Source organism: Eptatretus burgeri, chromosome 12 (assembly GCF_056783735.1).
Source record: "Eptatretus burgeri isolate ZD-2024b chromosome 12, Ebu_testis_v1, whole genome shotgun sequence".
Lineage (NCBI taxonomy): Eukaryota > Metazoa > Chordata > Myxini > Myxiniformes > Myxinidae > Eptatretus > Eptatretus burgeri.
Window position 1 is genome coordinate 77212591 of NC_140972.1, and position 14523 is coordinate 77227113.

The 14523-nt window shown below is 44.6% G+C and overlaps 1 protein-coding gene across 12 annotated transcripts in view; it reads left to right on the plus strand.

Moving 5' to 3' along the window:
- Window positions 1-14523, plus strand: part of LOC147015949 (palmitoyltransferase ZDHHC16-like) — a 76003-nt gene that overhangs the window by 25679 nt on the left and 35801 nt on the right. For all 12 annotated transcript variants that reach the window (XR_015049942.1, XR_015049941.1, XR_015049939.1 and 9 more), the window contains one exon: window positions 7824-7960. Coding sequence is in view for 8 of the 12 variants with exons in the window: in XM_085848604.1 (XP_085704730.1) it covers window positions 7824-7960 (137 nt within the window). In the remaining 4 variants the exon portion in view is untranslated. The remainder of the gene's footprint in view (window positions 1-7823; window positions 7961-14523) is intronic.

Consider the following 14523-nt stretch of genomic DNA (forward strand, 5'->3'; position numbering starts at 1 on the left):
GCTCCTTTATAATATAAATAATTATTATTGTTATTGTTATTATTATTCTTACTCATGCCGTGACCAGGTGAGCACGTGAGTATTATGGTGTGTGTGTGTGTGTGTGTGTGTGTGTGTGTGTGTGTGTGTGTGTGTGTGTGTGTGTGTGTGTGTGTGTGTGTGTGTGTGTGTGTGTGTGTGTGCTTGTCTATCTGCAGAATAACTCAACAATGAGAGCAACTAGAATCACTAAATTTGGCACAGAGCTTCATATTGTAAATGTCTTGGACCGGTTCAACTTGGAGGTCACAAGGAAAAAGTATATAATGAAATTGCGTAAGGACTATATCTACTCACACTGCAGTCATGGGGATTATTCAGATAATCTGCAGTCATAGGGATTATTGAGATAATCACGTATGTGTGTACAATATGAAGCTCTGTGCCAAATTTGACGATTCTATTCTAGCTGCTCGTGCTGTTGAGTTATTCTCTCGACAGTCGCACAGACGCGTTGATCACAATGCATCCCGAGCAGCGATAGGAAGCACATCAGATGTCGGTGCAGTCTCACACATTATGTTTCTTTTTTAAGTCACGGCTGCTTGGTGAATTTCATTCAAATTGTGCTCAGGGTATTCATGGGCAGGTCATGGGTGCAAAAATAATTTGCCCCCTACCTCCCTTCCACCCACTCATCCCCCCCCCAAGGATGGGGACACAGTGCCTAAATTAAAGTATGTATTGTCGTGTGCAGGGGGTTTTGTCCCTTCCTGGACGGATAGCCAAACAGTTCTCCCTTGGAGGCGAATAGCCGAGATTCTTGGGAGATTATGGCACGCGCGGGATGGAGGGCAGCAATGGGCACGTAGCAGACGAAAACACAGCACAGGTTTATACTCGAACCCACGACAAATAGACAACACAAGCAACTTAAATAAACATGGAGGTTTAACAAAAAATATATCAAATATTTACAATGGTAATAATTCAAAGTGTAATAATAAAAACGGAACGTGAGCTAAACTCAATCTCTATTTGAGGTGCCGCCACACAGACTTTAATGCAGACAAGGGGACGGAATAAATAAAAGAAAAATCCTCCCTTTCGCTCGGCACTTAGCTGTGTGCCCAGAGACGAGTTTCTTGAACTTGATGTTTGCCAAACCGTGTCATCGCTGCGTGGGAAAATGCACCCAAAAATGGCGCCAAGCTGCTTTCTCGACGGGATACATACAGCAGGCAATTCGGGCGGTGATACTCAACACCAAGGCTCAGAAACCGCCGTGCAGCTTCTTTTCACAATGGCACTTGCCAACGCCGCTCATCTGCAGAATGGCACCGTCTTCTTCCCTGATGGCACATCATGAGGCTTCAAGGTATGGTCTCACACGATCCAGCCAACAGTCAATGGCCAGTGTCTTGCTACATCACGTGAACCGATTTGCCTCGGCACAAACACGAGAATCGTGCAGCCTTCTTTACCATGTCGAGGGGAAGCCAGAAGTAATGCCCTTATCTTCCAACCGCTGATTCCGCCTCACTCGCTTCTGTACCGCTCCTTTTTCGTGTCCTGCTCCGATCCTAACTCTATCCTCCACTGTCTGATGTCATGCCCATTCATCATCCACTGCAGGGGCGTGGTTTGCTAGTTGTCAATCCTGGAGGCTGGGTTTTCACCTGCTCAGAAACGTCCGGCTCGGTTGTTGTTGTTTTAAGGACGCGATTCCTTTTTATCACCAGACTTTGAAATGCAAAAACATAGGAAAAGGTCACAGGGGGCAATGACATACTGGAAGAAATTATCCTAAAACCCTACCTAATTTAACACAGCACCACCCCTCCTTGTGGTGACACCTAACACTCAAGCTCAGTTTCCCTACTTAATTTACATCAAGATGTCTCCCACACGTCCATGGACCAAACTACTCTGTACAATCCTACCTTTTCTTTGAAATTCCTCCATCTACCCCACATGTATAACAATATTGTTGTGTCAACGGCTCAATTAATGTCGAGCTCGTCACGGCGGGAGGTCAAAGTCCCGCGATGTCCCAAGTAGCTCAACTGAGGAGGCGTTCAGAATTAATGGTGGATGGCGCGCACGCGTGTCGTGAGGAGAAACACAAGAAACCTTAAACTTTTAAACCCAACGGGTTTATTTTCCAAACCGTAATAATAAAAACCAGAGTTGGTGTCAAAGCCACCCAATGCTCGCCTGTTTATACATTTATCGTTTTTAAAAGACGAGTCTAATAATTAATATTTTTTTATAAAGCATTGCAGTGAAGTATAATTATAAAGCAATATATGTATTTGTATATTGTAATCGGTAACAAGAGCGTAAGTGAGCACAATATATGCCCGAACAAGAAGGTATATACAGAATTGTGCTACAACATGGAAAACAGCATCCTGGTTGCCATGGCAACCACTTGAGATGACGAACAAATGTCATGACACACCATCTCCACAGTCTGTACCTATGTACCAAATATGAAATGTGAAAGTTGAAAACTTTGGGAGTTAGAGTGCGGACAGGAACGGATGGACAGACAGACAGACAGACGGACGGACGACCGGTATCACATAATACGCCCCGACATATATATATATATATATATATATATATATATATATATATATATATATATATATATATATATATATATATATATATATCGGGCGTATAAAAAATAGTGTGGTAGATAAAAACATTAGAAAGGAAACTAGAGGGGGAGCACTCGGGAGAGTGCAAAACTTCCACCGCAAATACTGCTGGGTCACTCAAGTGAACCTTATATCTTATTCATTAAATGTCAACAGTGCTGACAGTTAGAGTTCTTTTCTCCAACATTTTTTTTTTGGGGGGGGGGGTGTTGGAAATCACTTAAAACATGTAGAAATGAAAAAAAAAGAAATCGAAATTTTGTTGAAAAAAAGTTGCAAAAATATTTTTTTTTGGGGGGGGGGTTGGAAATCACTTAAAACATGTAGAAATGCAAAAAAAATTTTTTTTTTTCTCTAACAATTTTTTGGGGGGTTGGAAATCACTTAAAACATGTAGAAATGCAAAAAAAAAATTTTTTTCTCTAACAATTTTTTTTGGGGGGGGACTTTTGGGGGGATTGGAAATCACTTAAAACATGTAGAAATGCAAAAACATTTTTTCTCACAATTTTTTTTTGGGGGGGGGGACTTTTGGGGGGGATTGGAAATCACTTAAAACATGTAGAAATGCAAAAACATTTTTTCTCTCTCACAATTTTTTTTTTGGGGGGGGGGACCAAGTCCAAAATCTAATGGCATGATCCTTGGCCCATACCGAACCCCCCCCCCCCACCAAGTTTCGTCGAAATCCATCGGAGTTTTTCCGTAATACAAAAAATTTAACATGCTCACGCTCACACCGGGGGTATTGCTATAGCTCTCTGTTCTTCGAACAGGCGAGCTAAAAAAAACCAGGGAGAATTTAATCGCGACGGAGGAGACGATGGCAGGTTGTGGTGGGAAATAAAAGGAAATACAGAATCGATAACAAATAATTATTTACAAATAGGTGACAGAAATCTAAAGAAACTAAGGCTCCACACTCCGGACTCAGTGACAGACGGGAAGGGGACAAAACCGGGGGGGGGGGGGGACTCAGCTTTGTGGCAGCGGAGCTGAGCAGGTGATGAGGAGACAAGCAGACAATCACAGGATGATGAGGAGATCGTCAGGAGATAAAGAACAGGCTCCGGGTGACATTCAGAGGCAGGCAGGCAGGGCGACCTCCTCAAAGGAATCTCTCCTGACTCTTCAGGCTTTTCACTCCCACCAGCCCTTTTCTCCCTTCGTCATGTTTGCCTCAGACTAACTCTCTTAGTTTTCCTCACACCCACTCTTTTCTCAGCCGTCTCCAACCTCGCACTGCCAACTCCTTCTGGAACCCTCTCTCTCTCTCCACCAACTGCCGATTTTTGGCCCTTCCCTCTCCTTCCTCCTGGTCATTCCCCGTCCCTTTTGGGGCACTCCGCCCCTCCCAGTCGACCCACCGCTTTGCCCCCGCCTTTTTTGTGCCAAGCCTCCCGGTGCCCCCCCCCCCCCCGGCAGAGGTTTACATCGGCGTTTTACACAATTTACTTTACCATAATCCCTAATTAATTATTACCACCACCATCCCTGTATGGTGTACACTGTACAGGCAAACAAGACAATGCTTAAGCTGATGTTTCCCTACTTGTACATCGAGATGGCTATCTACTTGCACGCAGACCATGCTGCACTATGCATTCCTATCGGTTCTATGGTAACATGTAACCCACCCCCCCCCCCAACACACACACACACACACACACACACACACACACACACACACACACACACACGCACACACACACACACACACACACACACACACAAACATAACAATATTAATATCTATATAACTTTGTTGGTAACTTTTTATAAAACTATCACTTCTGTCTGAATGAAACGATGTCCTGTAGTAATGCTAATTTACAGGGGAAAAAAAACATCATCTGAAAATATAAAATATGCCAATATGTATATGTGAATAAAAATGTGCATCGACTGCCTCACACCTCCTACAATTGCTATTATCCACAGCAGAACAACCACAAATTGTTACGTCTCTATAAATGACCTTTCCTCAGTTGTGTTGGTCCAAATTGTATGGTGTTCTGGTCACAGTGTTGTTTCTTCCTTCCTTCGGTGCACTAATAGTTGAGCCTCCCCCTGGAGGATAGGGGAAGGCTCATACCTGTTGTCGGGTTTGTTTCTACAATTGGTGTCCCCAATTTTTAATGATACATTCCTTTACAATTTCACATTGGTTCCTTGCTTCACATGCACTGGAATTAACACTCCTTTCTCCTCTGGTCACATGATGGTTTCCCAATGTGCATTGAGTATATCCTCTCATTGATGATATTTTTCTTAAAATATCAACACTTTTTTTGATTGTGATTATCTTTAACTTTAACGTTTCCCCACATTGCCATGCAGGTTATATATCATCATGGTGACATCCTAAAAGGCCATCATCAATCATAGGGACTAGTCTTCTTTACCTTCCTCTTGACAAAGCAAAGAATTTCCATCTTTCACACACTTTCGGTTCTAAAATGTAGCATGATATTGTGTGGCTGTAATTACTCACCTCTGCCACACATAGTATCCTACGATATTAAATATGGCATTCTTATATATGGATGTACATGTGAAAATCATATTAAAAAATCAGAACTGGCCCGAACGTCAAATTTTGCATGCATGTTGGTAGTTCCCAGGGTCAGGTCATGGGCAAAACAAAACAAACTAGAAGGGCACTCGATAAAGTGCATACCTCCGCCACGCAAGGCCTGATCCACAAGAACAAATGTGGCCCAATACATTTTTGAAATATCATGCTATGCAGTACTATATAATTTTTGGCCCGATATCTCATTGATGAAGAATCACTTTTAGAATTAAGTAATTCTCGTGTCCAGATCCAGATTCGGCTATTCACCAAAATTGAATCAATTCGTCCTTGCCACGCACCCAACCTGTCCACCAAGTTTCATCCGGATCCGTCCACAACCTTTTGAGACATCATGCTATATATTAGTTTAGCCACATCTCTCAATGGTGAAGAATCGCTTAATAAATTCTAGTAGTCGGATCCGGATCCAGATCTTCACCAAAATCGAATCAGTTCATCTTTGTCGCACACCCAACCTGTCCACCAAGTTTCATCCGGATCCGTCCACAACTTTTTGAGATATCATGCCATATATTAGTTTAGCCCTATCTCTCAATGGTGAAGAATCACTTTAAAAAATTCTAGTAGTCAGATCCAGATCCGGATCTTCACTAAAATCTAATCACTTCGTCCTTGTCACACACCCAACCTGTCCACAAAATTTCATCCGGATCCGTCCACAACTTTTTGAGATATCCTGCACACAAACAAACAGACAGAAAGGGGTGAAAACATAACCTCCTTCACCTTCGGTGGTGGAGATAAAAAAATACTCCCATCCCACTGTGAGGTGGCTATGGGTGGGGGTGGGATGACTTAGGATTTTTTCCCTATCTCCACCAAGTTTTGCATATATGTGCTGGTTGTGCCCAGGGTAACCCCCCCCCCCAATAAGTGGGGGTGGGGGGGGGAGACGACTCGTGGATGCTTCTTGTTCATGTACAGTAAATACATTATTAATGTATAAGTGATGGATCCCCCTTTAAATGGATCCTTCATGCCTCGAATTCTCCCGTCTGTGGAACCACCTTCCAGAGGCTGTTCTGTCTCACTCTTCCCTCCAGAGCTTGAAGCAAGCAATGCATCGCCATCTCTTGCCATCCCCATTTCTGTCCCATGATCTTTATTACCCCCATTAACCTTTCCTAACCCCACCATCTTGCGAGTTGCAGTGCTTCTTATCCTTCTCCTTTTTTTTTTTCCTGTTCTTTCATTCACTTGATGTTTGTCCCACTGTCAGCTCTACCTTGCTCAATCTTTCATGAGCTTCCCTTGTGTATATATTTCAAAGATAGTGCCCATTACTGAAGGAAACTTATTCACAGCTGCTCAATACCATTTGCAGCACAAATCTGCAAATAGTTAACAAATTTGGAAGGGATTTAAAATACAATATAAAGTTAATGTAATTGGTTGTGGAAAATTGATAACTGCATTGACAATGATCTTCCAGATAAGCATTGGAGTTGTACAATTGGCAGCACTAAGTTGTTGGTTTGCATTTTTTTCTGAGGGTTTGGTTTTGCCGCAAGTCCAACAGAATGCTGCAAAGGTAGTGAGTGCACCTGCTTTTCAACCGTCGAACCTGGGTTTCATTCTTTGCCCTGCTGTCAGACTGGTGCTTTGAAAGCAGGGTGCTGCATCATAAAGTGAACTGTTGATCCATATTCTTTACATTAATTTGAGGATCTGTGTTCCAGCATTATCTCTTGGACTTTAAATATCTCAAAATATCTTTTGCAAAGAGTAGGTGAGTTTTTGCCAGCACCTTGAAAAAATTCTGTGGAGCTGCTTTGGCAATACTGAACCCATCTTAGAGACAGAGACAGAGACAAAGACACTATGCCACTACTGATCTACTGATCCATCCATTGGGACCATACTCTGTTCAGAGCGTTGGTGCTGCCTAAGCAGTCTCCTTGGCTTTTGGGCACAATCCTGGACGGGTCGCCACTCCGACACAGGATACCAGCATGCTGGCACTCATTTTGCCGACCTCGGAAGGATGACAGGCCGAGTTGGTATTAATTGGTAATTAATTGGTAATTAATTAATTGACAGGTAAGTTGGTATTAATTGGTAATTAGTTGGTAATTAAACCCCACCTGGTATTAATTCAACAGCCGAGTGGGATTTGAACTCAGGACCCTAGGATCCCTAGCCTGCCACCGTAACCATTAAACCAACACCAGGCAATGTCACTGATATGGTACCCTTTTGTAGATGAGGGCAGGAATTTAGAACTTGGCCAGGTAACCGGTACACATTGGCCAACAACTTATATCAACAATGCTAACAGACTAGATGGCCGAATCAACATGCCCTCCTAAGTACAGCGCACTGGTTTATGCAGTGTCCTTTCTGGGAAGCACCAGGGTGACAGTTTGTAGTTGGGTTGATAATTTAACCCAGACTGTACATCTCAAAGGTGAGTACACGACCTCTGAGCTATCCTATCAATGCTTTCATATTTCAAGAATATTAAAAATGTGGAGAGAATTTGGATAGCTTATTCGTCATTTTTAATTCCTATGACGAAATGCTCCTTTACAGATGATGAAATATCCAAGTACCTGTTTTTATTTGACTGCTTCCAGCTTGGCTGAACAACTGTGTTGGTCACTACAACCATCGCTACTTTTTCTCCTTTTGTTTTTATATGTGTGTTGGCTGCACTTTTGCCAGCCTGACCATAAATGTCACTTTCTTTCACACTACTGATGGAAATCAACACGTGAGTGGCTTACGTTTTTTTCATACACAATGTTTGTCTTGAAACAAATGGCTTGTGATTCAATGTCATGTTGCACAGTCTAAACGAAGACATTGGCAATTTGTGCTATCGTGTGAAATTGTGCTATCACTCGGAAAAATACCCATCATGGGTGGATCTCAAATATAATCTCAAAGTTGTGGATGGATGCGAGTGAAACTTTGAAACTTGGTAGACAGTGTTAGGTGTGTGACAAGGAAGAATCAATTCTATTTTGGTGAAAACCCGAGGAGAATTTTTTTTTCATCTTTAAAGTGAATCTTCACCATTGAGAAATGGGACCAAAAATGATATGTAGCATGATATTTCAAAGAGTTGTGGACAAGTTATGACATATCTTGATGGATGAGTTGGTTAGGTGACGAGAACAAGCCGATTCGATTTTGGTTCAGGTCCGGATCCAGATCCGGCCTATGAGTGGAATACAAAACGTAAACTGTTCAGCCTGGGGGAGGTATGTGCTCTAACGAGTGCTGTTATAGTTACCTCCGCCACCAAAGGTGAACTGAGGTTATGTTTTCACCCCTTTCTGTCTGTCTATGTCAATCACCTACAGGTCACATTTTTACTCCAATCTTCATGAAACCACCTGGTAGAAGTGGTGACAAGCTGGAAGCCTGTTGCTTTTGAGGTCAATAGGTCAAAAGGTTGAGGTCACAGAAATCAATTTTCAACCGATTCACATGATGTCGATGTATATACAGTACCCCTAAGAATCTTAAGACCCTCTAACCCAAACACCCCATAGACCTCATTAGAACCCTAAGTCCCATAAGATTGCACAGACCCCATCAGACCTTCTGTCTGAGGGCCTTCTACAATAACACATAAGCATCACCAGTCATAATCAAAAGCCCCCCCCCATTGGTAAACCTCACTAGTACAAAGTTAAGAGGGTGCAACATAGAGTTAATTAATTTTCTTTCTTTTTTTCAGGTTCTGCTCATCTTGGTTAGTGGCATTGAGGAAAGTCCCACGTGTCAATGAGGAAAGTCCCACGTGTCAATGAGGCAAGTCCCATGTGTCAATGAGGAATGTCCCACGTGTCAATGAGGAAAGTCCCACGTGTCAATGAGCAAAGTCCCACGTGTCAAAAGAGGCATGTCTCACGTGTCAAAAGAGGAAAGTCCCACGTGTCAAAGAGGCACGTCTCGCGTGTCAAAAGAGGGAAGTCCCACGTGTCAAAACAGGGAAATCCCACGTGTCAAAAGAGGGAAATCCCATGTGTCAAAAGAGGGAAATCCCACGTGTCAAAAGAGGGAAATCCCACGTGTCAAAAGAGGGAAGTCCCACGTGTCAAAAGAGGGAAGTCCGACGTGTCAAAAGAGGGATGTCCCATGTGTCAAAAGAGGAAAATCCCACGTGTCAAAAGAGGAAAGTCCCACATGTCAAAAAAGGCACACCCCACGTGTCAAAAGAGTAAAGTCCTGTGTGTCAAAAGAGGCAAATCTCATGTGTCAAAAGAGGAACGTCCCACGTGTCAAAAGAGGGACACCCCACGTGTCAAAAGAGGGACACCCCACGTGTCAAAAGAGGGACGCCCCACGTGTAAAAAGAGGAACACCCCACATGTCAAAAGAGGGAAGTTCCATGCGTCATGAGGAAATTCCCACGTGTCAAAAGAGGAAAGTCCCACGTGTCAAAAGAGGGAAGTCCTACTTGTTAAAAGAGGGATGTCCCACGTGTTAAAAGAGGCACACCCCACGTGTTAAAAGAGGAACACCCCACGTGCTAAAAGAGGCACGCCCCACGTGTCAAAAGAGGCACGCCCCACTTGTCAAAAGAGGAACGTACCACGTATCAAAAGAGGAAAGTCCCACTGTCAAAAGAGGAAAGTCCCACGTGTCAAAAGAGGAAAGTCCCACGTGTCAAAAGAGGAAAGTCCCACGTGTCAAAAGAGAAACGTCCCAAGTTGTGGATGATTCGGATGAAACTTGGTGAATAGGTTGGTTTTGTGACAAGGACAAACTGATTCGATTTTGGTGAAGATCCGAATCCGAATCCAGATCTCGAATACGAGACATTTAATTTTTTAAGTGATTCTTCACCATTGAGGGATCAGGCTAAACAAATACGTAGCACGATATCTCAAAAAGTTGTGGACGGATTCGGATAAACTTGGTGGACACATTGTGTGTGTGTGACAAGAACGAATTGATTCAATTTTGGTAATGTTCTGGATACGAGAATTATTTAATTGTTAAGATGATTCTTCACCATTGAGAGATGGGGCCAAAAACGATATATAGCATGTTTCAAAAAATTATTGGGCCTGACATGTTCTATTGTATAAAGCATCTCGTGGCGAAGGTATGTACTCAACCGAGTGCCCTTCTTGTGATACCTGTATCTACACCTTGTGTCCCCACTTCGTTAGCTTTGCCTTGTGTCCCCACTGTGTTAGCCCTGACTCATTCAACACAATTATCTAATAAATAAGATTCATTGGATGTCTGTCTGTTTTTTCGTATTTTTTGCAAGGACTGCTGGATCGACATCCACCAAATTTGGCACACAGCCCAAGTCCAATCCAGGTATTGTCCTAAGGGTATTTTCATCCACCACCTGAGCCTTTAAATACCACTTTTCTGGCTTTTTCATTTATATTGTTACGAATTCGCGCCCGCCGGCCGCGTACCTCTAATCGCAACCGCGTCGCCCCCCGGACGGACAATTCAGTCGTGACTTTCCGGCGCTAACGCCAGAACCCTGTCACGGGTGGGTCTTCAACCCCACCACGGCTGTGCCAATTGTCTACCCGCACAGGATAGGGTCACTCGCCGAATTCGATATACCTAAGTACCTGCGCGGGGAGCCAACCGGGCAGCCGTACCTTGACGCAGGTCGGCTTGGGACACGAACCGCTTAAGCGGTCCATTCCGTTCTGCAGTAATAACCGAGCGGGTATTATCGCCGACCTCGCCGGATCCGATTCTATTTAACGGGTGTTTGAAACCCCACTATTTATTCCGCGATGCAAGATGGCATTTCAATGTGGGGAAAGGAGGACGGGACGAACGGGGTACATTTGAACAAAGCACATTTATTTTACACGTACACATATACAGTCAATCATGCAGGCAAACAAAAGCAATCACGTGACGTATTCAAAGGAAAAGCACTACGACCGAATATAATTAATAAATGTACAGTTACTTCGGCAGTTGTTACTTGTCAGGACACAGCGCCACAAGATTCACTCAAAAGGAAGGAAAGGGCCACTCTCATAGACGAGAGTGGCAGACAGGGTCCGTGGACCTTTATAGTGCGTGAGCCTTGGTTGACCGAATGGGCTCGCGAGACCGATGCGGTTTACCCGCACCCTCGTGGTGCGACGATGGGCAGGTCACGACGTCTGCTCCCCACGGCCACCAGGACAGCCGCGCCTGATTGCGGCCTTGCGACGATGGGCAGGTCGTGACGTCCGTTTCCCCACGGCCACTAGAACAGCCGCATCTGATTGCGGCCTTGCGACGATGGGCAGGTCATGACGTCCGTTTCCCCACGGCCACTAGGACAGCCGCGCCTGATTGTGGCCTTGCCAAGGCGAGGTGATCCGGGCCCCGGCCGGCAACGCGGTTGCGAGGAACGAACGGGTCTTTTAGTGCTCTGTCAGAGTTGATGCTCTATAAGAGTTGATGCTCTATAAGAGTCGAATGCTCCAAGACCCCATCCCTTCCTCAGCGATGCGCGAACCGCGCCGAGGTCCGATCACCTCGGACTGCCTTGACGCTGGCAAGCTCTCCCCGGCTATGGTCTCCACGCAGCTCCTTGGCTTTCTCCGACTGACTCTCTCCAGACTTCGGGCTCCACTCGGCTCTCCAACCCCTCCAGACTGCCTCGAAGCTCTGTTCTGCTTGCCCTTATATAGGGCCGGGGGGGATGAGATTTGGCCTTTGCTCTCTGACCCTTGTCCCCGCGCGGAAAGCGGATGTGGTAGAGATCACTGGCCCTCTGGATCCGATTCTCCGAGATGAAGCTTCCACACAAAGTGGACGTGGTAGAAATCAACACCCTTCGAACCCCACAGGCCCCACACCTTTCTCTCCTGTGATCCGTTTTTCGAGGCGAAGCTTCCACACAAAGCGGACGTGGTAGAAATCACCAGACTTGCGCTGCACGGCGAGAGAACCCTTGCCTCTCCCTGCAGCGATGCCGTTTGATCGGATCCCGCCGCTGCTGGCGCAAAGATGGCGTCGTTTCGGGAACGAAGGTGAGGCGATGTTTGTGGCGTGGAGATGACGGTTACTGGCGGAGTAGTGAGGATGGCGTGGTTGTTGAGAGGCAGGTGTGGTTGTGGTTGGTGTTGTGGTTAAGGGGAGCGATGTTGGTTGTTGTAATGGTGGTGGAGATGTGGTTGGTTCAAAATAACGATAGAAAAAGAAAAACCTACCTCAAAGGATCACAGCCCTGTGACACGAATATATCCCATTAAACAACGGTGGGGAAATCTAACTGAACACAGACTTATCGATCTAACTGAACTAAGGAACCTTTATGGTGTTCTGCGAATTTCCACAGCCGTAACAATATGCAACTCTTTGGGTAACAGATATCACGTGACATATAACACGGCCAAAGGCCAGCATCCCTAATTAGCCGAGCTGTGTCTTCCACCCATTGGCTCACTGCACAGCTGGCCTGACTCCACAAACAATTGGAATCTAACTAAATAAATAATACAGCATCAATATTTTCTAATTCTTCCCGTTCGTGGAATCAGTAACCCAGCTATCTAATAAATACCATTCATTGGATGTCTGTCTGTCTGGTCGCGTTTGTTTTTGCAAAAACACGCTGGGCCGACAACCACCGCATTTGGCACACAGACCAAGTCCGACCCAGGGATTATCCTCAGGGTTTTTCATCCATAACCTCAGCCTTTAAAGACCCCTAAGATCCCCCCCCCCTATAAATGCTATATACATGCTTCAAAGATTACATTACATGCTTGAGAGAACACCTTTTACATGTTTGGGAGCTGAGACCCCTTAAGATCCTGAAAGCCCCAAAGACCCATAAGACCCTCAAGACCATTGAATTCCCCAAACACCATTAAAACCCTTTAAAACCCCAAAGACCGTTAAGATCCCAAAGATCCCTGACACTTGAAGACTCATAAGAGCCTTAAGACCCGAAATACCTCAAAGACACTTTAGACCCCAAAGACGCTCAAGACCCTTTAGAGTTGGAACACCTCGAAGACCCCAAATACCCTTTAAGACCCTTAAATAAACCCAAACTGGAATTGCCTCAACTCGCTATCGAATAAATAAGATTCATCGGATGTCTGTCTGTCTGTTTGTTCACGTTTTTTGCTAAGACTGCTGGGTCGACAACCACCAAATTTGGCACATAAACCAAGTCCGACCCAGGGGTTGTACTAAGTGTATTTGCAAACATAACCTCAGCCTTTAAAGACCCCAAAGAACCATACCTTTTTATTTTTGCATGCTTTTGAGATTAGAATACATGCTAAAGAGAAGACTTTCTACATGGTTGGGAGATAAGACCCACAAGTCCCTTAAGACCATTGAGCTCCCCAAACACAATTAAGACACTTTAAAACCCTGAATGCCCCAAAGACCCTTTGGACCCCAAAGATTGTTAAGATCCCTAAGATTCTTGAAGACCCCAAGACCCTTCAGACCCCTTTATCCACTGGTGTTCCCTTGAGGCCCCTTTCCCACTGGTGTTCTGGCTCTCCTGCCCCCTACACAGTTTCCTCCCCACTCCCACCCCATCAGGTCTTCTGCCCCCAATCCACCTGCCCCATTCTTAGCCTTGCCGGCTATCCTGCTTCTCCCACTTCTCAGTACCCTCCACTCCCCACCCTGGGAATGCCGACTAACCAATAATATATTTGAGGGTTTTTTGGAAGTTTCCACTAAACTTATTAGTCGGTTTCAAAGTTGACAAGCGGGAAACCTGTTGTTCTTATTCTGATAATTATTATCCATAACTACTAAATTGATCACCATTAAATTTGGCAGACAGCGTAAGCATCCTGAGGCGGTATTGAAGTGCGAGTTGGAAGCTTCTGCTCTAAAAACTCTGGAAGCTCCCTTTTTGTTGGATATGTTGTGTCGTCACAAAAAACTGAAATTTGACAAAATAAGTAGCTTTAAGCTTACTATATGTAGTTTGGCCCGCTGTTGCTGAATGGGCCACAAAAACTAACAGACTTTACATATCTTTTCCTGCTGACGATTCATTTTTCTATTACATAAATTATAGTCTCCCAAATATACTCGGTCACGGCCAGTATTGTGACACACCAGAACGGGTAATATTGTAACTAGAATGGCACTCGGGAGAGCGCACACCTCCACCTAGCTGAACCGCTTATGGTTTGTATCCCATTGATAGGCCGGATCTGGATCCGGACCTGAACCAAAATCCAATCGCCTTGTTCTTGTCACCGAACCAACTCATCCAACAAGTTTTCTCATAACTCGTGCCAAAGTTTTTGATTTATCATGTTATTTTCTCGTTTTTGGCCCCATCTCTCAATGGTGAAGAAT